Genomic DNA, 24,946 nt, shown 5'->3' on the forward strand with positions numbered 1-24,946 from the left:
CGTTGCGGTGACGTCACTGTGACGCCAAACGCACCTCCCCCTTGAAGGAGGGATAGTTCGGCAGACACAGCGATGTCGCCGAGCAGGTATGTGCGTTTGACGCTGCCTTAGCGATAATGTTAGCTTCGGCAGCAATCGCCACATATCGTATATCGTATGTGCGACGGGGCGGCTAGCATGGGCTAGCGATGTCGCAACGTGCAAAGTACCCCTTAAATCTAACATCAAATCTCGAACGAAAGATTTAAGCTGAAAATCTTTGTTGATCACAATAGAACAAAATGACGTCTCAACAGTGAATGGAAACTAGCTTCCTCAATGAACCTGGGGTTGAGTTCCAAATCATCCCATAAATCATAGAAAAAAGTGAAATCACGGGTAGATCCAATTTGTTTGAATTTAGTCAGGATAACTCATAATGTAACTCTGTAGTATGTAATCCTGCAACATGCCTTTTATGCATTCCTCACAATGCCTCGGCATGGTTTTTATGAGACGGCTGATGGTATCCTGGGGATCACCTTTCAGAACTGTAGTAGGGCATCGGTAAGCTCCTGGACAGTTTGTGGTGCTACTTTGTGGCATTGTATGTACAGGTATCTAATGTCCCAGAGGTTCTCGGTTGGATTTAGGGTTGGGGAATGTGAGGGCCGCTCAATGGGATGAATGCCTTCATCATCCAGTAGCTACCTGCATTCTCTGCTATCATGTCCTTGCATTGTTTTGCACCAGCAGGAACTCCGGGTCATTGCTCCAGTGTAAGATTTGCAAGTGACTCTGGAGAGTTCATCCCGGTACTCAACACATGAAGGTTTTGCAACCTTCCAAGGATATGACCATCACTGACTCATTGCCAACATTGTTATATTGGATGATGATGCAGGCATCATAATATTCACCACGGCATCTCCAGACTGTTTAATATGTCATGGTGTTCAGTGCTAGTGATGGACCTACCAATTCTGGTGTTGTCTGGCACATGCCAGTCGATCTGCATGGTGAGCTTAGCATAGTTTTGCATGAGAAACATGAAACTGGAACATTAACTGATTTGTGTAAAGTTCTATTAAAAAAAATGTAGGGCAGCAGTGGTCTTGACCGATGTCTGTGGGCGCAGCCTAAGTGTTCCATTAAAAAAAACAAAAAAAAAAACAGCAATTTATATACATTGGAGTTCAAGATTAGAAAACACACAATTTCCTAATGTTAAGGCCATTGTGTAGTTCCATGTGATTATGTCCTAACATGAGTAAACTAGCAGTATTTTAAGATTATATCCTAAATTGAATTTATTCCAAAGCACATAATAAAAATGTAAATGAGATAAATGAAAAAGAACCCTGATACAAATTATAGAACACTTTCACATACCTGCAAGTTATTGGTGTTTATCTGGCACCTGGTGCTAATTTCCTTAATTATCTGACAAACCCAATTTAACTGGCAGCCTAACTTTACAATCTACACTGACTTTGTAAAAATGATGTGCCATTCCAAAGTGACTGAAACTCCCTGGCAGCAGGTTGTCCAGATGAAGGCTAAAGGGGTGACCCTATCAGCCATAGCAAGAGAAGTTGGTCGTCCAACGCAGAGAATCTCCATGAGTAAAGCCTGCTTTACACATTACAATATATCTTACGATGTGTCGGCGGGGTCACGTCGTAAGTGACGCACATCCGGCATCGTAAGGTACATTGTAGTGTGTAACAGCTACGTGCGATTGCGTATGAACGGTAAAACGTTCATCGCACGCACGTCGTTCATTCCTCATGAATTGAAAGTCAGGTTGTTTATCATACCCGGGGTAGCACACATCGCAGTGTGTGACACCCCGGGAACGATGAATAGATCTTGCCTGCGTCCTGTGGCTTCTGGCCAGCAATGCGGAAGGAAGGAGGTGGGCGGGATGTTTACGTCCCGCTCATCTCCGCCCCTCCGCTTCTACTGGACGGCTGCCGCGTGACGTCTATGTGACGCTGAACGTCCCTCCCACTTCAGGAAGTGGACGTTTGCCGCCCACATCGAGGTCGAATGGACGGGTAAGTACATGTGACGGGGGTGAATCGTTTGTCCGGAACATTCAACAAAATTGAACATGCCGCACATACGATGGGGGCGGTTACGATCGCATACGATATCGTATGCAGAATTGTAACATGTAAAGCAGGCTTTATCGTTTCAACACTGCAGCTGGAATTGCTCGCCAATTCAGCACTCAACAGGGTTAGGATCTGCCTCATCATACAGTGTCACAATGTTTAAGAGCATTTGGACTGAAAGCCCACTCTGCAGTGACCAAACCTCTCATTAGCCGAAAGACTCACTAGACTCTCCTTTGGTGAAGAGCATGTTGTGTGGATAGAGAAGAAGTGGTCCATAGTTTATATTAGCAATGAAAGCAAGTTTAATTTATTTGGGCAGCAAACTGGGGAAAGACTGACGCCAAAGTGTGTTATGAAGTCAGTGAAAGGTGGTGAAGGAAATATTGTCATAGTTTGGGGAATGTGATCTACAGCAGGAGTTGGACCTCTCATCAGCTACATGGCAGAGTGAATGCAAGTGTGTATCTAAACCTTCTTCAACAACACTTGGTTCCTTACTCGTGTTGATCACTCAGTCAGCCAGCAATTTTCATGCAGGACAATGCCCCCTGTCATACTGCAAAACTGGTAAGGCTGCTTTCACACATCCGGTTTTTGCAGTGTGGCACAATACAGCGCTCTGCAGAAAAAACGCAACCGGTTTTTTGTTTTTTTTGCCGCTGGGTGCGTTTTGTCCCGCATAGACTTGCATTAGCGCCGTATTGTGCCGCATGGCCTTGTGTTGCGTCCGTTTTTTGCCGGATGCGGCATATTTAGCCCATGCGGCGGCCGGATGGAACGTTGCGATGCGGCGCGATTTACAATGAAAGCCTATGGACGCCGGATGCGGCGTCCTGCGGCAAAAACCGCATCCGGCCGCCAGATGCGTTTTTTTGCACTGGGCATGCTCAGTATCAAGCCGCATCCGTCAAAAAACGGACGGGCCGCATGTGAAAAACGTATGCAACAGATCCGTTTTTTTCGCCGCATTCATTGCATAGGTTTTTGAGCTGGTTTAATCCGCACTGCTAAAACCCGGATGTGTGAAAGCAGCCTTAAGCAGTTCCTTGAAACAGAAACCATGAAATGGCCAGCCCAGAGTCCTGATCTAAACCCAATTGGAAACCTCTGGAAAATCCTTGGTGACAAAGTTATGGCCAAGAAACCCACAACAGTCAAATAACTGTGGATGAGACTGCAAGAAGAGTGGACCAAAATCACACCAGAGCAGTGTGCGAGACTATTGATGTTTTGTGGCTGCAAATATGCGGACTTCATTCAAAGCAAAGGCCTGTACACTTCTACTGATTGGTGACTGTTGTTACCTTCAGAAAATTTACTTATAATCTTTCTCTGTGCTACAGTCATTGTTGTTTTCTAATTACGATCATCAGATTTTGGGCAAAATGAAGTTTTTATGTTGATAAACTTTGGATTGATTCTAAAACACTCTTCTAGTGGCATGGTGTACCCCTTACAAAAAACCTTCACATGTTGATCAATGTAAATTACAGTATTTGTGAAAAAAGCAAGTGATCATACATTGTTCTCTAATTTTGATCCCCAGTGTATTACACTTGATGTCCATTTTCACTTTATATGTAGAAACTGAAAGCTAGAAAAGATCGGCTCTGCTCAGCACTGGGAATTTATGTTTTCTATCCGGGCTAGGAAGTTCTCTTTGAGTTAAACACCTCCAGCACAAATCTCCTGTTCTGATTATTTTCTGCTGTCAGTGTAGGTAAGATGTATCAGTCTGGAGTGCGGGATGGGTAATGCACAAAGGCTTGCCGAGAATAGAACAGTTATATGCACTTCACAGCTGTGACCACGGTTAGTTCTGCAGGGATATTTTATAATGGGAACACTGCGGAAAGTTACAGGGTGAAGAGATGCTTAAAAATAGAAAACCATTTCAAACCAAGGTTGCTGAGTTCCATTGATAGTTGTGATTTTATTTTTCATTCTTTTAATGTTCAGTACAAGCATTGCCAGTTTTGCAATTTCTCAATGTGTAAATATCGTTTCAGGTGAGTGTTCAGAATTGGCTGCCCTGTTTTATCCACTATTTTTGATCACTATATGAGCTTATATTCTTCATTTTTAAGCAGTTTCCCCATTGCAGGGTCTAGACACGAGAAGCTGCATCCGTTTCTCTGTGTCTTTGCTTTGGTCTGCCACCAGCTCCTGCTCCCTCGCCTCTCTAGCAACCTCTGTAGGCAGCAGCTGTAATCTGATCCCTCAGTGAAAACAGATCTGAAGATAGATTTGAATTTTTTTCTGCAGGAAAACGAGGAGAAAAAAAAGACATTTTTCTCTAATAGGATAAATTCTAACTAATGTTGGTGCAAATTGATTTGCAGGACCCAGTCCAGTGGTCACAGTGGTAATCTCTGGCCACTGGATGGGTGCCCTGACAGCTGCCTCCTATCTCCCGCCATCTGTGGCTCTTCTTTTGATTAATAAGACCTGGTGTGATGTTGTCTTTGCGGTGTGACGTACATGTGATATTGGGCCAGGCCGGCTAATCAAAACAAGTGTCGCAGATGCGGGGAGATGGATGGTGGTTCTCAGGGCTCCCGTTCAGAGATGAGATTGCTGATCTGATGTTTCTTATTTTGTAGTGTTGACTTCTATAAAAAATTAAATGTTAATTAATTTTTAAGTATTAAGATAAGCTAAAAGTACTGCATATTAAAAGTAGGTAGGCTTATATTATTATAGTTAGTTAATAGCTTTCTGCTAGGCTCTGGTTATATTTGTATCTGCTGCCTTTCATACATTTCGCTTTATTTGATGGTATTAATAGGGCTGCATGCTGCAATCAATATTCTTCCATTCATCAAACATTGAAGACCATGATGAACCCTATTATAAATCAATAGTATCTTTTGGGCATTCGTCTTATTTGCTGTATGACAGATCCAGCATTGAGCATTCTATTTAGAATGCTGCCTCCTATTATTCTAATTTATTGATCTTTACCTAGGTGTTGATTGTGATATTGATGTCCCTAAAACTATTCAGATGGTAAGATCCCAGAGGTCAGGAATGGTTCAGACAGAAGCACAATACAGGTTTATATATATGGCTGTACAGCATTATATAGAAACTTTACAACGCAGAATTGAAGAAGAGCAGGTAAGTCATGTCATTGTGTGTTTCCAGTGTATATTTCTAATGCAAATGTATTTCACTATACTTGTGAGAATCCGACAAGGATTGAGAATTTGGTGACACCAGCTGACTGTAATATTCTTATTAGAACGTGCTGACACATCCCTACTGATGATTCTCTGCTCTCATAAGAAGGAAGACTCTCACAGAGGCATGCTCACGTCTCTAACGTCTCTATTTGTGAACCGTGTGTGTGTGTGTGTGTGTGTGTGTGTGTGTGTGTGTACTGGTAGTCCGGGGGAGGGACAAAAGTTGTTAGTGAAACAAGCATTCAGTCAGTGGCTATTAATAATTACAGTAGCTGTATCACTTCTTGCCAGTTTATTAGCTGAATGAGCATTTTTATCAGAAACGTCACCCCTTGACCAAGTGTGATCATTAGTTTACAATGTATTTATGTCCTATCGTACAAATAGCTTCTAAAAAATGTTCCAGCTTCAAATGAGCATTATTAAATGGTCAGTTAGACAGTAGATCGCTGTCATAAATAGGGTTTTGCTTTCTGAACACTTATTAGAATGGCAAACACCCCACCTGTGGGCTTGTACTCCAAATATTTGATCTCTAGACTTTATCAGCTACCGTGATTCCCTTAAGGCCCCCATACACATTACATAGCTGTTGGCCAAACAGTGCTTCAGCCAACTGCCTGACCCTTCCATACACAAGGGAATTCATTCTGCCAAGTGCTTCTGTGTTCTCTGAGAAAGCCGCGGACAGACATCTCTGTAGGCAACTCCTCTCCAGGAGAACAAAGTAATTGGCAGTCGGAAATGCCAATCAACAGCTGTCCCAACAATCAGTTAGCCGGTGCACCCGTACGCATTGGAATGATGACCGAACCTATCGATATTGGTGAGTGGGTCCAACATTAGTCTAATTTATTTGAGGGGCTTTACAATCAAGGCATTCAGTGAAACAATGTAACATTTTCTTCAGTTGTTAAAGGGGTCATCTTTTAGTCATTATTTTTCCAGCATAGTGTCATACATACAAGAGTAGCTTTGCCTGGTACTGTATTTCAGCCTCATCCACTTGAGTAAGTTAAGTTACAAAGCCAGGCTCTGCTAGATTCAAGATCAGTCTAAATGGCACTGTGCCTGGGTAAGCAGTAAAGGTCAGTGGTGCTAGAGGGAGTTTTGTCGCTCTGGCCATGTGCAGATCCGTGTAAGCTCCAGGATCAAACTGCTATAATGAAATGTCAGGTACTCATGTACAACCCCTTCATTTGTAGTTCCTGCTGTTTTTTCAGTACTTCTTACTGTAGCTGCTGTAGACAGCAATGAACCTATTATTGTTAGCAGTGCAAGCCTGTCCTAGAAGGGTACACTTGGATATTCTCTAGCATTTCATTGTAGCATTTAAAACGTATATTTTTTTATGTTTGCAGTAAGACAGTTTAAGGTGCGTTTACACTGCATTAATATCAGGAATGAGCATTCCTAAGGACTAGAGATTAGGCTGCTTTCACACTACGTTTTTTTAACATCCGTCATGAACGTTTTTTTAACGCAAAAACTGATCCAGTGCTAATGCGTTTTCATTTCAATGCATTTGCAATGGACTCGCGTCAACATGCGTTAACCTGCGTTTGCATGCGTTATAGTGAGGATCCAGCGAGTTGCAGTTTTTTAACATTTTTCAAAAACGCTACTTGTAGCGTTTTTGAGCTGCGTCCAAATACTGCAAATTGCTGGATCCTGACTATACTGCATGCAAACGCAGGTGAACGCTGGCATGCTGATAGACAGGATCCTGCTTGCTCTACTGAGCATGCACAGAAACCAGCCTTGGGTGATCAGTCTCTCTCCCTCTCTCTCCCCCTCCCTCTCTGTCTCTCCCCTCTCTCTCTCTCTCCCCCCCCCCCCCGCCTGAGAGCTGCGGACACTCGTAACCAAGATAGATATCGGGTAACCAAGGAAAGCGCTTCTCTTAGTTACCCGATGTTTACTTTGGTTACGTGTGCAGGGAGCCCGGCTCCTAGCATCTGCAGACGCTGGTAACAAAGATAAATATCGGGTATCCAAGCAAGTTACCCGATGTTTACCTTAGACTGGGAGCCGGCTCGTAATCATCACGTTCAGTTCCACTGACTCCCGATCACATGACTCCAATGCCCGCCCATAAACTTTAAGTGGCAGGATCCTGCAAAATAACACATGCGTTTGCATGCGTTTTTTTGCTGTAAAAGCAGGATCCGCTTTTACAGCAAAAAAACATTCATGACGCATGTTAAAAAAACGTAGTGTGAAAGCAGCCTTAGCGGATTGCTTCACACAACCTGTGGACAGGCTGTGGACAGGCAAAGAGCGAATTTCCTTACCCTCTGGGATCCAGGCATGACGTGACTAGCCGGGTTGGAGAGACTCCACCTGCATGAGGCACCAATGATGCCAGGCCGGTAGATCCAATGCCTTGCTTGGAACCCGGAAGCTTAGGAACTTTGTGCAGCTCCTGTAGATCAATGCCTTGCAAAGCAATCCACCCAACTTCACTGGGAGTGTTTGTTTCCTGATACCCATGCAGTGTTAGGCAGGCTGCCAGTCACCTGATGACCAAGCTGTAGGGGACACCTGGGTGTTGACTACACTTTTGTCTAAATGTCTGCAGTGAGTCAATGACAACAAAAGGAAAGAGTAAATGGAGTGCAAGTACAGATTTAAGTTTATGACAACACCATGCATTATATTGACTTGCCACTGTATTTCTCAAGATCATGCATCTCATTTGGTCTCTGTGCACTGTCGCCCACCCACTTTGCACATCTGTAGCCTCAGGGAATCACATGGCCAACCGAATGGCATCTTTAGCATAGCAATGAACTGGCCCTATGTAATATGCAATTAACCTTTCTTTATGGCACCTCGTTTGGGATTCCTTTTGGATTGGTGACAATTATTTATGGGGCGACCCCCTTCTCCAAGAGGTACTCCAGACTCCACTACAGTCACCCACGGCTTTACCTCTGGGAACAAACCAACTGTAATCTAATATAGCGACATTACGTACTGGCTCCAATCCTACAAATACAGAGGCTGTGGTTATGGTTATGTCTGGACAACGATGAATATTCACAAAGCAAATTTAATTATGTTATCACTCAGTATAAACAATTGAATATAGAAATATTTGAATGTATTCCATTACTGAAATGTTTTGAGCTGTTTTATTTTTCAAGATTTTTTTTTTTAATTCCCTTTTTTTGGTTTGTAGAAAAGTAAGAGAAAAGGACACGAGTACACGAATATCAAATACTCCCTCTCTGAGCAGACAGCGGGAGATCAGAGCCCACTCCCACCCTGTACCCCCACACCATTACCAACGCCTACACTTCCAGAGTAAGTAAAAATTTTTATAGTGTCATTTTATAATCATTTGTTTTGTGTGTTTTACATGAGGAATTACACCGATGACCATTGTATTATACTATCCTGCTTTTTTTTCTTTTAAGTTGTATCCTGCACTAAAAACCTTTGCAATCTTGTACTTTTGTTTCCGATTAGCTCATTACCTTTCCGCTCTCCATAGACTTTTTTTAGGCAGCTGGTATAATTTCCTCCATCGCTGCACACAAAACTCAGCACAGATTTCAACAGTTTTGAGAGTGAATAATTAGTTCAGGAGATAAATAGTGACTGGTAAACAAGGGAAGAGGTATATTTCTATAATAAAAAGTGTAGTTACTGTTTAAAGAGTACTCTCACCTGTATTTGGCTTCTCTCTATATGCTTAACAAAACAATGGGCAGCCATAGATGGATGATTTTACTAAATATAGTGTATGGAAAAAAAATGTCCTGAAGTGTCTTTTATGCCAGGTAAAAATCTTGTCCGAACTTCCAAGTTGTTGGGTCTCCACATGTAGAGTGGGATGACACAACCCTACATGGCATCCCTCACTGTGAAAGTGCAAAATTTTGCATGATATTGCGAGATGTCACCCTTTGAACTAAACCAGCAGTTGTGCATCATTTACTAAGTAGTTACTGTTCTTAATCCTTGACTTTCTACTGAAAAGCTAATAAAGATGTTCTCAGTATCTGGTGGTAGCCAAATCCTATGTTGTGGTCCTCTGCCTACCGTGAGAACCTTTCCTTTTTGCATTTTTCCTGCACAGAAGGGTTCCTTGACGTCCTCTTTGCAGGGAACTACAGAACCACATGAATGGAGCTGGGCTTCAGTTCCCTATACAATGGATGGGAGAAACTAAAAAGGGTGGAGCACATTATTCTGAGAACCAGTAAAGCTGCCAGCCCCTTGCTGATCGGGAAGGTTTGACATATAGTTACTTAGGTTGAAAAAAGACCTAGGTCCATCTAGTTCAACCTTCCATGTTGAAGTCATATGCCTATTTTTAATGGTAGGAAACTCCCTTTAATTATGCCGATGGCCAACAGGTAGAAATATGGCTTCAGGCTTTAGGGCAATATGATACAAAAGAAATACATTGAGACTTTAAAGAGGCTTTTAATGGTAAGAAGAGTTTGTATTAAAAGGCTACTCCGATGAGATAAAAAATTATTCTACAGTCCACGTCCTCAAATTATAAAGATGAGATCCACAGTGCTGTTCCTATTTGCTCACGGTATCTGTAATTCAGTGTGAAGCTGTAGCTGCTCCACCTCCCTTCTGGGAAGTTACATCACACATCAAGGGCCTGCTCCATGCTGTTAGTAACAGCCCTTTTCCTGATATTTGTTTCCTTGGAGTCCGAGAACAGGGGACGTAATAAGAGCATGTCTACACCCCCTGTTTTCGGACTGCAGGGAAGATATTGGGGGGGGGAGCAGACTGTTATGAACAGCATTGAACAGGCCCTCTGATGTGTGACGTAATGTCCCAAAAGGGAGTGGGAGCAGCTCCAGCTTCACACTGAATTACAGGTAGTGTAAGAATATAGGAGCAGCACTGTGGATCTCCTCTTTTATAGTTTGACGGTATGGAATTTTTTTTTCTTTGTCGCTCCATTGGGAGACCCAGACAATTGGGTGTATAGCTATTGCCTCTGGAGGCCACACAAAGTATTACACTTAAAAGTGTAAGGCCCCTCCCCTTCTGGCTATACACCCCCAGTGGGATCACTGGCTCACCAGTTTTGTGCTTTGTGCGAAGGAGGCAACACATCCACGCATAGCTCCACTTTTTAGTCAGCAGCAGCTGCTGACTATGTCGGATGGAAGAAAAGAGGACACACATAGTGTCCCCAGCATGCTCCCTTCTCACCCCACTGTATGTCGGAGGTGTTTGTAAGGTTGAGGTACCCATTGCGGGTACGGCGGCAGGAGCCCACATGCTGATTCCTTCCCCATCCCTTTTTACAGGGCTCTGGGTGAAGTGGGATTTACCGGTCTCCAGGCACTGAGACCGTGCTCCATCTACAGCCCCTGGAGAAGATGCTGGATGGAGCGGAGTACATCAGGGACATGGCCCTGCTTCCTCAAGGTACTCTGTGTCCCCGTGCATTTGGCGCTCACACCGCAGCATGCTGGGTGTTGTAGTGCGCCGGGGGACATCAGCGCTGCGGCGCCTGTGCCATGGCCTCATTCAGCTTTGCTGAAGCAGGCTCACTTATGGGAATTGGTCGCGCCGGCCGCTGGGACTGCGGCGCGGCTGGCACTTGTAGTGCGCCGGGGACTTCAGCGCGGCCTGCGCTTTTACGGCGGCCGCGCTGATAACTAGAGTCCCCGGCTTTTGCGGCCTGCTTCCGTTCGTTCCCGCCCCCAGACCTGCCAGTCAGGAGAGGGGCGGGACACTGGCCACTTCCAGGAATCGCTCGCGCCGGCCGCTGGCAGCGGCGCGGCTGGCACTTGTGGTGCGCCGGGGACTTCAGCGCGGCCCGCGCTTTTACGGCGGCCGCGCTGATAACTAGAGTCCCCGGCTTTTGCGGCCTGCTTCCGTTCGTTCCCGCCCCCAGACCTGCCAGTCAGGAGAGGGGCGGGACGCTGGCCACTTCTATGAATCGGTCGCGCCGGCCGCTGGAACTGCGGCGCGGCTGGCACTTGTGGTGCGCCGGGGACTTCAGCGCGGCCCGCGCTTTTACGGCGGCCGCGCTGATAACTAGAGTCCCCGGCTTTTGCGGCCTGCTTCCGTTCGTTCCCGCCCCCAGACCTGCCAGTCAGGAGAGGGGCGGGACGCTGGCCACTTCTATGAATCGGTCGCGCCGGCCGCTGGAACTGCGGCGCGGCTGGCACTTGTGGTGCGCCGGGGACTTCAGCGCGGCCCGCGCTTTTACGGCGGCCGCGCTGTTAACTCGAGTCCCCGGCTTCTGGGCCTAGTCTCCCTTCGTTACCGCCCACAGCCCTGACAGTCAGGGTAGGGGCGTGACGCTGCATAGAGCAGAGCTGAGAGCTGGAGTATGTTTTGCATACTCCACCCCTCTCACTGTGTGCACTGTGAATCCGGATTCCCGCACTTTCTCAGGCACGCCCACGGCTTCCTTCTCTACAAGGACACCGGCAGCCATTAGTGTCAGTTTCTGTACGATACAGAGACAAGTGTGGAAGACCCTGGCATTCTGATAGTCACACAATCGCTGCAACAGGCGTTAAGCAGCACCTGTGGTGCTAACCCCACTAGTGCAGAAGTGCACTTATAGATATGCTTGTACTATATACATTGCACTGTTTGCTCGCACGTTGTATATACCCTCCTGGATTATGCGGAGGAGTTATCAGCATATTCTCTGTGTAAAACAAAGGTGCAGAACCACATGTTTTTCTATACAGCTGGTACAGCATGTACGGCTACACGGCCGGCAGGTTACATAGACTCCCATTGTATGCACTAATGGCCAGGGGATGAGGACGGTGTCTGCAGTATTTACTGACAGATTTTCTGAGACTATGGCTATGATACTAGAAGCCTAGCAGTCCGGACATGTCTCTCACAATATGGGCACTGTTGAATCATTGATCCATGGCCCCCCTCAGTGTGAATAACTAACAGCTCCGGGAATGTCACACGCATCCCAGAGTCACGGCTCTGCACGGACGTCAGTCCCAGACAGCCTAAGTGGGCTCGCTATGAGCGGCCTCGGTTTCATCAGGGTCCTAACAGAAGGACTCGCTGTGTAATGAGGCGGAAGTAGCGGCTCAGGATTCTGATCCTGAGACCGCTCTCAATCTGGATACACCTGATTGTGACGCCATAGTAAATAATCTTATAGCGTCCATCTATAGAATGTGGGTTATTTCTCACAGCTCCTCCAGTGGAGGAGTCAGCTTCACGTTTTTTTCTGGACACTCTGCCTTCAGAGAGGCAGTCCAGGAACACCACGCTTATCCAGATATGCGCTTCTCCAAACGGCTTAGGATTCACGTTATCCCTGTCCCCTGACTTGGTCAAGGACTGGACCCAATGTCCCGAGCGGCATCCTCCAATCTCCAGGCTTGTAGCTAGATCCATAGTTGCAGTGGGAGATGGAACTGCAAACTCAAAGATGCCACTGACAGACAGATGGATCTCTGGTCGAAAGCCATCTATGAGGCTGTCGGCGCACCGTTGGCTCCGGCATTCTCTCCCTTGGGGCACTCCAAGCTATTTCAGCTTGTCTTACACAGATTGACACGGTTACACGTACATCTGTGCCGCAGGTGGCATCCTTAACCTCTCAAATGTCTGCATTTGTTTCTTACGCGATTCAGGTTGTCCTGGACTCTGCGAACCGTGCGGCGGTAGCCTCCGCTACTCCGTGTTTTTAAGCAGAGCCTGGTCTGATCGTTAAGTGAATGGAAGGCAGATTCTGCTTCCAAAAAAAGGTTGCCTAACCAGTTGCCTTTTTCTGCTGACCGACTGTTTGGTGAGCGTTGGATGTAACCATCAAACAGTCCAGGGGTAAGGATTCATCCTTTCCTCAGCCCGGACACAACAAACCCCAACAGAGGTCGGGGTTTTCGGCCTTTTCGAGGCTCGGGCAGGTCCCATTTTTCCTCGTCCAATGTGGACTCAAAAGGATCAGAGGAGCTAAGATTCTTAGCGGGCTCAGTCTCGCCCAAAAAAGCGTCAGTCTGAAAACCCGCTTCCAAGGCGGCTTCCTCATGACTTGCGGCCTCGGTCGGTAGCAGGCTCTCCCGCCTTGGCGATATTTAGCTGCCATAGGTCAATGACCATTGAGTGTGAGACATTCTGTCTCACGGGTACAGGATAGAGCTCACTTCTCGTCCTCCAACTCGATTCTTCAGAATTTCTCCACCTCCCGGCCGGGCCGCTGCTCTTCTGCAAACAGGGTGCACTCTATAGGCAGAAAGAGTGATGACCCCCGTTCCTCTTCAGGAACAAGGTCACGGTTTTTACCCCAAATTCTTTGCGGTACCTATAACAACGGGCCGTTCCGTCCCGTTCTGGATCTAAAAATGCTCAGCAAGCTCGTGGACACCAGGCGGTTCCGGATGGAATCCCTCCGCCATGTCATCGCCTCAAGGTCCCAAGGATATTTCCTAGCATCATTAGGCATCAAGGATGCTTATCCACACGTGCCGATTGATCCAGAGCACTAGCGTTTCTACGCTTCGTTATAGGAGACGAACACCCTCTGTTCGTAGCTCTACCTTCCGGCTAGCGACAGTCCAACTGGTCTTCGCCAAGGTCAGGGCAGCAGTAGTCACAGTCCTGCACTCTCAGGGTCACTCTGTGGTCCCGTATTTAGACGATCTACTTGTCAAGGCACTCTCTTAGGAAACATGCCAACACTGCCCGAACGTTGCGCTGGAGACTCTCTAGAGTTTTGGGTGGATCATCAACTTTTTAAAGTCAGATCCGACCCCGACCCTATCGATAACATATCTAGGCATAGAGTTTCTTACTCTCTCAGCGATAGTGAAGCTGCCGCTAGACAAACAGCATTCACTACGGGCTGCAAGCTCTTCTTTAAGAACCAGTCGCACACATTGAGACGCCTCATGCACTTCCTACGTAAGATGGTAGCAATGGAGGCAGTTCCTTTCGCGCAGTTTTACTGCGTCCACTACGATGGGACATTCTCCGCCAATGGGACGAGGAGTCGACGTCCCTCAACAGAGTCGTCGTTCTTTCTCAGGCGGCCAAGGAATCTCTACGGTGGTGGCTTCTTCTCACCTCTTGGTCAAAAAGAAGGTCCTTCCTATCCCCGTCCTGGGCGATAGTTACGACAGACGCGAGTCTATCAGGGTGGGGAGCAGTTTTTCTCCACTACAGCGCTCAGGGTACGTGGACTCAGCAAGAGTCCACTCTTCAGATCAATGTTCTTGAACACAGAGCAGTGTATCTTGCCCTACAATCCTTCCAACAGCGGCTGGAAAGCAAGCATATCCGACTTCAGTCGGACAGCTCCACAGCGGTGGCATACATCAACCACCAAGGTAGAACGCGCAACCGGCAAGCCTTCCAGGAAGTCCGGCAGGTTCTGATGTGGGTGGAAGACACGGCATCCACCATATCCACAATTCACATCCCAAGTGTGGAAACTAGGAAGCTGACTTCCTAAGTCGCTGAGGTGTGGCCGAAAGAGTATGGTCTCCTCACCCGGACGGGTTTCAGGAGATCTGGCGCCGCTGACAGAGGCCGGACGTCGATCTAATGGCGTCACGGCACAACAACAATGTGCCAGCTTCATGGCACGGTTTCACAATCATCGAGCTCTGGCGGCAAACGCCTTAGTTCAGCATTGGTCGCAGTTCCAGCTACCTTAGGTGCCACCTCTGGCATTGTTGCCCAGAGTACTGCGCTAGATCAAGACCGACTGCGGCCGCGCCATCCTCGTCGCTACAAATTGGCCGAGGATGTTGTGGTACTCGGTTCTGTGGTGCCTCACGGTAGGCTAACCGGGGGCACTACCAGACCAATCAGACTGGCTGTCTCAAGGGCCATTCTTCCATTTGAATTCTACGGCCCTCAACCGGATGGTGTGGCATTGAGTCCTGGAACCTAGTGTCGTCAGGATTACCTCAGGACGTGGTTGCCACCATGAGACAGGCTAGCATACCAACGTCCGCCAAGATTGACCACAGGACGTGGAAGATGTTCTTATCTCGGTGCTCGGCGCAGGGTGTTTCTCCCTGGCCGGTTGCATCGTCTATGTTTCCTTCCTTCCTGCAATCTAGGTAGGAAAATGGGTTGTCGCTCAGTTCCCTTTAGGGACAAGTCTCAGCGCTATCTGTATTTTTTCAGAAACGACGACTTCCTCAGGTACGCACGTTCCTACGGGGAGTTTGTCTTCTCAGCACTCCGTACAAGCGGCCGTTAGAGCCCTGAGATCTGAACAAGGTTCTAATTGCTCTCCAGATGCCGCCTTTCGAGCCTTTGAAGGATGTCTCCCTTCCCGTTTTTCACGGGAAGTGGCCTTCTAGTAACGGTCTTGTCTCTTAGGAGAGTTTCCGAGCTAGCAACGCTCTCATACAATCTCCCTTCCTGGTCCTTCACCAGGACAGGGTAGTTCTGCGTCCGGTTCCGGAATTTCTCCCTAAGGTGGTATCCCATTTTCATATCAATCAGGATATCACCTCACCTTCTTTGTGTCCTCGTCCAGTCCATCAATTTCAGAAAGATTTGCATCTGTTGGTTCTGGTGAGAGCACTCAGGTTCTACTTCCCGCATGGCGCTCCTGCGCCACCCGGATGCACTCTTTGTCCTTGTCGCTGGTCGGCGTAAACAGTCGCAAGCTTCCAGATCCACCCTTGCTCGGGGGCTCGAGGAACCAATTCTTGAAACCTACAGTTCTACTGGGCTTCTGGTTCTCTCAAGGCCGAAGGCCCATTCTACCAGAGCCGTGGGTGCATCCTGGGCATTACGGCACCAGGCTACGGCTCAGCAGGTGTGTCAGGCACCCACCTGGTCGAGTCTACTTACTTTTACCAAGCATTATCAGATGTATACCTACGCTTCGGCAGACGCCAGCCTAGGTAGATAAGTCATTCAGGCGGCGGTTGGCCACCTGTAGGAGAGGGCCGTTTGACGGCCCTATCATGAGGTATTCTTTTACCCACCCAGGGATTGCTTTTGGACATCCCAATTGTCTGGGTCTCCCAATGGAGCGACAAAGAAGAAGGGAATTTTGTTTACTTACCGTAAATTCCTTTTCTTCTAGCTCCAATTGGGAGACCCAGCACCCGCCCTGTTTTCTCGGGGTTTTTCTGTTTTTTCGGGTACACATGTTGTTCATGTGGTATGGTTCAGTTCTCCGATGTTTCCTCGGATTGAATTGGTCTTTAAACCAGTTATTGGCTTTCCTCCTTCTTGCTTTGGCACTAAAACTGGTGAGCCAGTGATCCCACTGGGGGTGTATAGCCAGAAGGGGAGGGGCCTTACACTTTTAAGTGTAATACTTTGTGTGGCCTCCAGAGGCAATAGCTATACACCCAATTGTCTGGGTCTCCCAATTGGAGCTAGAAGAAAAGGAATTTACGGTAAGTAAACAAAATTCCCTTCTTTTTAGCACCTCGGAATACCCCCCTTTAACTATTACCGCATCCAACGCTGCCTATCTGCCACTGTTCTGGTATTTTTAATTTTTTTTTTGATAGGCTACGTTGGTCACAAGTAAATCAGACATCAATTCTCCAACCAATCAACGGCTGTGCCAATGTAGAAGGAACAAGCTGTTGAACGCCGTGATTGGCTGCAGTTGTGTGCTTTTTAGTTGTAAAGTTACCAATGCAGTCTGTAAACATTCATGGGAGCAGCACCATAGAGGCAGCGCTGGACCTTAGGATGGTGAGTAACATCTTTATTTTTACTAGGCGCAGGCCAATAGGCTGGAAAACACTATTCCTAAAAAAGCCTTTTACATTTTATTAATATAAAATGTGACCCAACAAGCATCGGTTGTTGTTTGAGCAAAAAACAGCTAATTGATAAAAAGGTCCAATGTAGACTGGTGACAATCTTGCAGGTTACTATATGTTCTCCACATCAATTAACTGCAGAATACAAACCTGGCATATACCGTATTTTTCGGACTATAGGACGCACTGCCCCCCCCCCCCCCAAATGTTGGGGTAAAGTGGGGGGTGCGTCTCATAGTCTGAATGTAGGGCTGCAGGGAATGAGGGTGCTGCGGTGGAGTGGGTCATCGGTGGCACGAGCGGCTGTATTCACTGCCCCCCCGTGCATCATAATCAGCGCGGGGTGCAGTGAATCAGTACACTCACCGGCCACGATCCCTGCACCACCGCGATGTCCTCCTGTCTGTGTCGGCGGTGGCTGTGTGGACACTAGCGGTGCGCACAGCGATGACGTCATCGTTGTGCGCATGTGTCCACATGCAGCTGGCACAGACAGGAGTACATCGCGGTGCTGCAAGGATCATGGCTGGCTCCACACTGCGGCGCTGCTGCTGGCACAGACTGGAGGAGGAGCAATGCTGCAGGGAGTGAGGTAAGGTGAGTATGAACGTTTTTTTTTTTGTACCACAGGATGCGGGCTGTATACCAGGATGGGGGTATATCGCAGGATGGGGGTGTATAGCAGGATGAGGGCATATAGTAGGATGTGGTTTATTATGAGCAGGATGGGGGTATATTATAAGCAGGATGGGAGGTATATGAGCAGGATGGGGGTATATGAGCAGGATGGGGGTATATGAGCAGGATGGGGGTATATGAGCAGGATGGGGGTATATGGCAGGATGGGGGTATATTATGAGCAGGATGGGGGTATATTATGAGCAGGATGGGGGTATAGGAGCAGGTTGGAGGTATATAGCAGGATGGGGCCATATGCCAGGATGGGGCCATATGCCAGGATGGAGTATATAGCAGGATGCGGCCATATGCCAGGATGACGGTATATAGCAGGATGGGGGGGCTATACCAGGATGAGGGACATATACAAGGCAGGAGGCTCATTACCAAGATGGGGTACCTTAGTAGAGAATTTGGGGACATTACCCCCATAAGTGTCAGCAGCAGATCCTCGCCCCATAACCGTGTGTCATGACAACATTTTTTGCTTAAATTTTTATTTTCCTTCTCTAAAACCAGGGTGTGTCTTATGGTCCGGTGCTTCTTATAGTCCGAAAAATACGGTAATCTTGATGTGAGCAGATTGGCTTTATTAATGGACAACCTAACTGTGTCCCTGTAGTTCAATAAAATAAAAAATGTATCTATAGTGAGCACATGGAACACAAAAACATGACTATTGAAGGCTAAAGTGGTATTCTGGTTTAGAAAACCCAAATTTGGATATTCTAAATAAATAGATGTGTCTCCTCTTCAGGACTCTCATTTATTAGACAGACAAAGCAGTGAGGGCCTCTATATCCTTTAAAAGGGAATCTGTTAGTAGGATCAACCTGCTTAAGCCGTCTAAAGGCCCCGTCACACTAAGCAACATCGCTAGCAACATCGCTAGCAACATCGCTGCTAACGAACAACTTTTGTGACGTTGCTAGCGATGTTGCTGTGTGTGACATCCAGCAACAACCTGGCCCCTGCTGTGAGGTCGTTGGTTGTTGCTGAATGTCCTGGGCCATTTTTTAGTTGTTGCTCTCCCGCTGTGAAGCACAGATCGCTGTGTGTGACAGCGAGACAGCAACAACTAAATGTGCAGGCAGCAGGAGCCGGCTTCTGCGGAGGCTGGTAACCACAGTAAACATCGGGTAACCAAGAAGCCCTGTCCTTGGTTACCCGATATTTACCTTCGTTACCAGCCTCCGCCACTCTCACTGTCAGTGCCGGCTCCTGCTCTGTGCACATGTAGCTGCAGGACACATCGGGTTAATTAACCCGATGTGTGCTGTAGCTAGGAGAGCAGGGAGCCAGCGCTAAGCATTGTGCGCTGCTCCCTGCTCTGTGCACATTTAGCTGCAGTACACATCGGGTAATTAACCCGATGTGTGCTGTAACTAGGAGAGCAGGGAGCCAGCGCTCAGTGTGCGCTGCTCCCTGTTCTCTGCACGTGTAGCTCCGTGCGCTGGTAACCAAGGTAAATATCGGGTTGGTTACCCGATATTTACCTTAGTTACCAAGCGCAGCATCTTCCACGCGGCGCTGGGGGCTGGTCACTGGTTGCTGGTGAGCTCACCAGCAACTCGTGTAGCCACGCTCCAGCGATCCCTGCCAGGTCAGGTTGCTGGTGGGATCGCTCCAGCAACCTCCTAGCAACTTACCAGCGATCCCTATCGTTGTTGGGATCGCTGGTAAGTTGCTTAGTGTGACTGGACCTTTAGTGTGCATGTAGGTTATAGGAAGTTGGATAAAGTGATATCTTGACTTCTGCAATCTGAATCCAGATTAAGGCCCTGTGCGCACTGGAAAATGGAATTTTCTTAAGAAAATTCCGCAGGGTCTGAAAGATTACCGCACCCGCGGTAAAAAAACGCGGCAAACCGCACCTGAAAACTGCATGCCGTTTGCTGCGGTATTGTTCGCGGTATTGTCACGTGCGGGTTGGTACGTGCGCTTTAATGCTTTCAATGCAATAAAGCACATTGAAAAAAAAAAAAGGTAATTTCCTTCTGAGATAAAGAGCCAGATAGAGGAATAAATAGAATAGATAGAAAAAGGGATAGATAGAGTCCCTGTGAGCACATGCTGCATTTCTCCCGAGCGGTTATGTGAGTTCACATTACCGGCCGTGGGAAATGCCCTGTGGTTACCTCTGCAGGCTCGTTGCGAGGCTGCATTCAGCCTGTGTCTGTGTCACTCGCTTCTGGATGCAAGCAGCGCAAGACGTGGATTACACCGGAGCTGTGGGTTTCGTGGGGGAGGGTTAATAAAGGTTAAAGAGGAGGCTTTTTTGTGTTTTATTTAAAATAAAGGATTTTTCGGTGTGTGTGTTTTTGCACTTTACTTACGGGTTGATCATGTAAGCTGTCTCATAGACGCTGCCATGATCAAGCCTGGAGTTAATGGCGGCGATGCGCTGCCATTAACTCGTTATTACCTGGATAGCCTGCGCATCACGGCATCTGGAAGAGCCAGGGACACTCCGGGACTGCCGCATAATGCATGCGACAGTCCCGGGGCAGCTGCGGCTGATATTCTCGGCTGCAGGAGGAGGGGGGACATTAACCCTGCTGTGTGTTTGCCTCGGCTGGAAGGTAAAAATACGGCGGAGCCCACTTGTTTTTTTTTTCTATATTTCCGTTTGATTTGTATGTGTATTCTATATGTCTGTCTGTGTGTGAGTGATGTGTGTGTGTGTGTGTTCTATGTCTGTGTGTGAGTGTGATGTGTGTGTGTTTACTCTCTGCTCCGCTTCTTCTTCCTGTAATGACATCACATCACTTCCCTGCAGTATTTCACGATTACATTGCAGTCAATGGAGGGAAATCCCGCAGGGACCTGCGGAAAAGAAGTGACATGCAATTGTTTTTGCTGCGGGAATCCCGCAGCAAAACATGCAGCTGTCAAATTCCGCATAGTGCGCACGGCATTTTTTTTTTCCCATAGGTTTTGCTGGTGAATCACTGCAGAGATGTTATGAACATTTTCTGCAGTGAAACATGCAGCCAAACCGCAGGAAATCCGTGGGAAAAACCGGCAAGTGCACACAGGGCCTAATGCACATTTTTTTTCTAAACAGTGCTTCAGCTTCCATCTTACAGCCTCTGTGAGGGAAAGGGCAGGGCAGTTGAGATGACAGCACTGTGAGAGGTCAACTGCTGCTGCAGATGTGTTTTGTAATGAGACAATTCTGCTCTACTGTATTAGTCTGCTTTCCTGATCTCATTGCACAACTGAGCCTGATTACAGCTGTCAGTCAATACATGTCTCACACTAGTAACACCCCCTTTTATTTAAAATAAGCTCTGTAGACCGATTCTCAAAGTGAGATCATACATCTTAAAGGGGTTGTCCAGGCTTGTGTATAAAGACTGCAGTCACTCTTATGTGACCTGCAAACTTGTGAATCCTACAAAGCCGTCCATAATCTGTCTCCTCCGTATATCTCGGAACTAATCTCTCGCTACACTCCAAAACGTAATCTCCGGTCCTCCCAAGAGCTCCTTCTCTCCTCCTCTCTCATTCGCTCCTCATAAAACCGCCTCCAAGACTTCTCCCGAGCATCCCCAGTCTTCTGGAATTCGCTGCCTCAACACGTCAGACTATCTGCTACACTTGCAAGCTTCAAACGGAACTTGAAAATTCATCTGTTCAGGAATGCTTATAATCTTCAATGACCTCACTGCTTCACCACCACCACCGTGCGGAGCTGCCGCCTCACCACCGTGCGGAGCTGCCGCCTCACCACCGTGCGGAGCCGCCGCCCAACCTACACCCCACCTACGATCTCCTCCCCAAAATTCTATAGAATGTAAGCCCGCAAGGGCAGGGCCCTCTTCCCTCTGTACTAGTCTGTTTACTGTAAGTTGTATCTGTATTCTGTATGTAACCCCCTTCTCATGTACAGCACCATGGAATCAATGGTGCTCTATAAATAAATAATAATAGTGCTGTGAGGATTTTCCTGGAGTAGTTGGGTGCATGAATGCAATTTGTGTACATGCTTTCACGAGCAGGCGAGATGTATGCAGTGTTGCTAAATACAAGTTAATTAAGTGAGGCCAGAGACGTATAGTCAAAGTGTGTCCGGAAGTTTCCAAATCGCATATTTGTGGTCTGTGAGGATTCACAAGTCTGAGGTCACAGTGCGGCTGAAGACTTGAAACCCCAGCCAGGACAACCCCTTTAACAGCTCATTTACATATTAAGAAAAATATGGATTGGATTTCTCTGGGATAAGATTGCAGATCATTTTATTCAACTTCCTGCATGTCCATATAGTCTGGTTAGGAGGGTGCGTCCTACTGAAAGAGTCCCTTTATTACATAAACTGCTCATTGATTTCAGTGGGGACTTCACAATTTTTTTTCTTTTCATTATTTTGCTTAATCTTTATGAAGTAATGCTGGGTCATTTTGGTACTTGCCTGGGTTTGGTCTTTAAGCCTATTTGACTATTTCAAATTTCTTACACTGGGTTTGCTAAATCTTCAAAAAAGGGTTTTACAAAAGGAAGGAAAAGCCAGTCACTTTGTAGTCGATTAGTTGTATGGAAAGGCCTTGTGACCTTTGCACAGCGTTTGATATATCGCCTCATTGTGTGAAGTTCTCTTCTATATTTCTTTTTGGTGGCTAAATGGTAATTGTAGCAGAGAAAACTGCAAAGGCTAGAAACTTTATTCAAATCTGGAAAAGAAAGTGAATAGTGAAGGACAACATTTTGGAACAGCAGGTTCCTTGTAATCAGCCCTTTCAGGTTTTTTCCTTCTCTTGGGTTATTACGATATACAGTTAGGTCCAGAAATATTTGGACAGTGACACAATTTTCGCGAGTTGGGCTCTGCCTGCCACCACATTGGATTTGAAATGAAACCTCTACAACAGAATTCAAATGCAGATTGTAACGTTTAATTTGAAGGTTTGAACAAAAATATCTGATAGAAATTGTAGGAATTGTACACATTTCTTTACAAACACTCCACATTTTAGGAGGTCAAAAGTAATTGGACAAATAAACCAAATCCAAACAAAATATTTTTATTTTCAATATTTTGTTGCAAATCCTTTCGAGGCAATCACTGCCTTAAGTCTGGAACCCATGGACATCACCAAACGCTGGGTTTCCTCCTTCTTAATGCTTTGCCAGGCCTTTACAGCCGCAGCCTTCAGGTCTTGCTTGTTTGTGGGTCTTTCCGTCTTAAGTCTGGATTTGAGCAAGTGAAATGCATGCTCAATTGGGTTAAGATCTGGTGATTGACTTGGCCATTGCAGAATGTTCCACTTTTTTGCACTCATGAACTCCTGGGTAGCTTTGGCTGTATGTTTGGGGTCATTTTCGATCTGTACTATGAAGCGCCGTCCGATCAACTTTGCGGCATTTGGCTGAATCTGGGCTGAAAGTATATCCCGGTACACTTCAGAATTCATCCGGCTACTCTTGTCTGCTGTTTTGTCATCAATAAACACAAGTGACCCAGTGCCATTGAAAGCCATACATGCCCATGCCATCACGTTGCCTCCACCATGTTTTACAGAGGATGTGGTGTGCCTTGGATCATGTGCCGTTCCCTTTCTTCTCCAAACTTTTTTCTTCCCATCATTCTGGTACAGGTTGATCTTTGTCTCATCTGTCCATAGAATACTTTTCCAGAACTGAGCTGGCTTCATGAGGTGTTTTTCAGCAAATTTAACTCTGGCCTGTCTATTTTTGGAATTGATGAATGGTTTGCATCTAGATGTGAACCCTTTGTATTTACTTTCATGGAGTTTTCTCTTTACTGTTGACTTAGAGACAGATACACCTACTTCACTGAGAGTGTTCTGGACTTCAGTTGATGTTGTGAACGGGTTCTTCTTCACCAAAGAAAGTATGCGGCGATCATCCACCACTGTTGTCATCCATGGACGCCCAGGCCTTTTTGAGTTCCCAAGCTCACCAGTCAATTCCTTTTTTCTCAGAATGTACCCGACTGTTGATTTTGCTACTCCAAGCATGTCTGCTATCTCTCTGATGGATTTTTTCTTTTTTTTCAGCCTCAGGATGTTCTGCTTCACCTCAATTGAGAGTTCCTTAGACCGCATGTTTTCTGGTCACAGCAACAGCTTCCAAATGCAAAACCACACACCTGTAATCAACCCCAGACCTTTTAACTACTTCATTGATTACAGGTTAACGAGGGAGACGCCTTCAGAGTTAATTACAGCCCTTAGAGTCCCTTGTCCAATTACTTTTGGTCCCTTGAAAAAGAGGAGGCTATGCATTACAGAGCTATGATTCCTAAACCCTTTCTCCGATTTGGATGTGAAAACTCTCATATTGCAGCTGGGAGTGTGCACTTTCAGCCCATATTATATATATATAATTGTATTTCTGAACATGTTTTTGTAAACAGCTAAAATAACAAAACTTGTGTCACTGTCCAAATATTTCTGGACCTAACTGTATACTGAAATATTATTTTTTAATAACTGGTTTCTCCACTTGAAGGAGTCAAAATGAGGCTGAACCGAATAATCGTTATAATAAATATGCACCAATTATACAGCTCTCCTGTTGTAACTGTTAAAGTAGCTTCTAAATTATATACCGTATTTTTCGCTTTATAAGACGCACCCCCAAATTTGGTGAAGGACAAGAGAAATTTTTTTTTTTAATGTTAAATGGGGTCCATCTTATAATGCCAGTGTCCGTCTAACAAATCTTATAGGGTATATGTCCCTCATAGCTCCCCATCCTAAAATTAGCCCCCCTTAATCTGGATATGGCCCCCTTATATTGAATATAGCCCCCTTGTGCTGGGACACGTCCCCCTGTGCTGCCCATGGCCCCTATAGATGGCACACCTCCCCTGTGTTTGATATGGCCCCCATACTGCTGCCCCTGGTCACTATAGATGGCACAACTCCCCTGTGTTAGATATGCCCCCCATACTGCTGCCCATAATAAAATAAAACACTCTTTCCTTACCTTCTCAGCGCTGTCCCTCCTCGTGTCTCCCTCCTTGCAGTTGAGCTCCGGCTTCCTCCACTTTCTGATTCTTGCTGCCGGTCATGTGATCGGCACGGCAGAGTGATATCATCTCTGCGTGCCTGATCACAGACAGCAGCAGGAGACTGGGAGATCAGCGCTGGAGGTAAGTAAAGCTTTTTTTATTTTACTATGGGCAGCAGCATGGGGCGATATTTAACACAGGGGGGATCATGTGCGATCAAATGGGAGCGCAGGCAGATATAATATGCCCCGCTGACCCAGCCCATCAGCGCGATGC

The 24,946-nt window shown here is 46.6% G+C and overlaps 1 protein-coding gene across 2 annotated transcripts in view; it reads left to right on the plus strand.

Moving 5' to 3' along the window:
• Positions 1-24,946, plus strand: part of PTPN11 (protein tyrosine phosphatase non-receptor type 11) — a 142,928-nt gene that overhangs the window by 100,510 nt on the left and 17,472 nt on the right. For both annotated transcript variants that reach the window (XM_075323959.1, XM_075323969.1), the window contains exons 13-14: positions 5,071-5,222; positions 8,472-8,596. In XM_075323959.1, coding sequence (XP_075180074.1) covers positions 5,071-5,222; positions 8,472-8,596 — 277 coding nt within the window. The remainder of the gene's footprint in view (positions 1-5,070; positions 5,223-8,471; positions 8,597-24,946) is intronic.

Source organism: Anomaloglossus baeobatrachus, chromosome 1, assembly GCF_048569485.1.
Source record: "Anomaloglossus baeobatrachus isolate aAnoBae1 chromosome 1, aAnoBae1.hap1, whole genome shotgun sequence".
NCBI classification, from domain to species: domain Eukaryota; kingdom Metazoa; phylum Chordata; class Amphibia; order Anura; family Aromobatidae; genus Anomaloglossus; species Anomaloglossus baeobatrachus.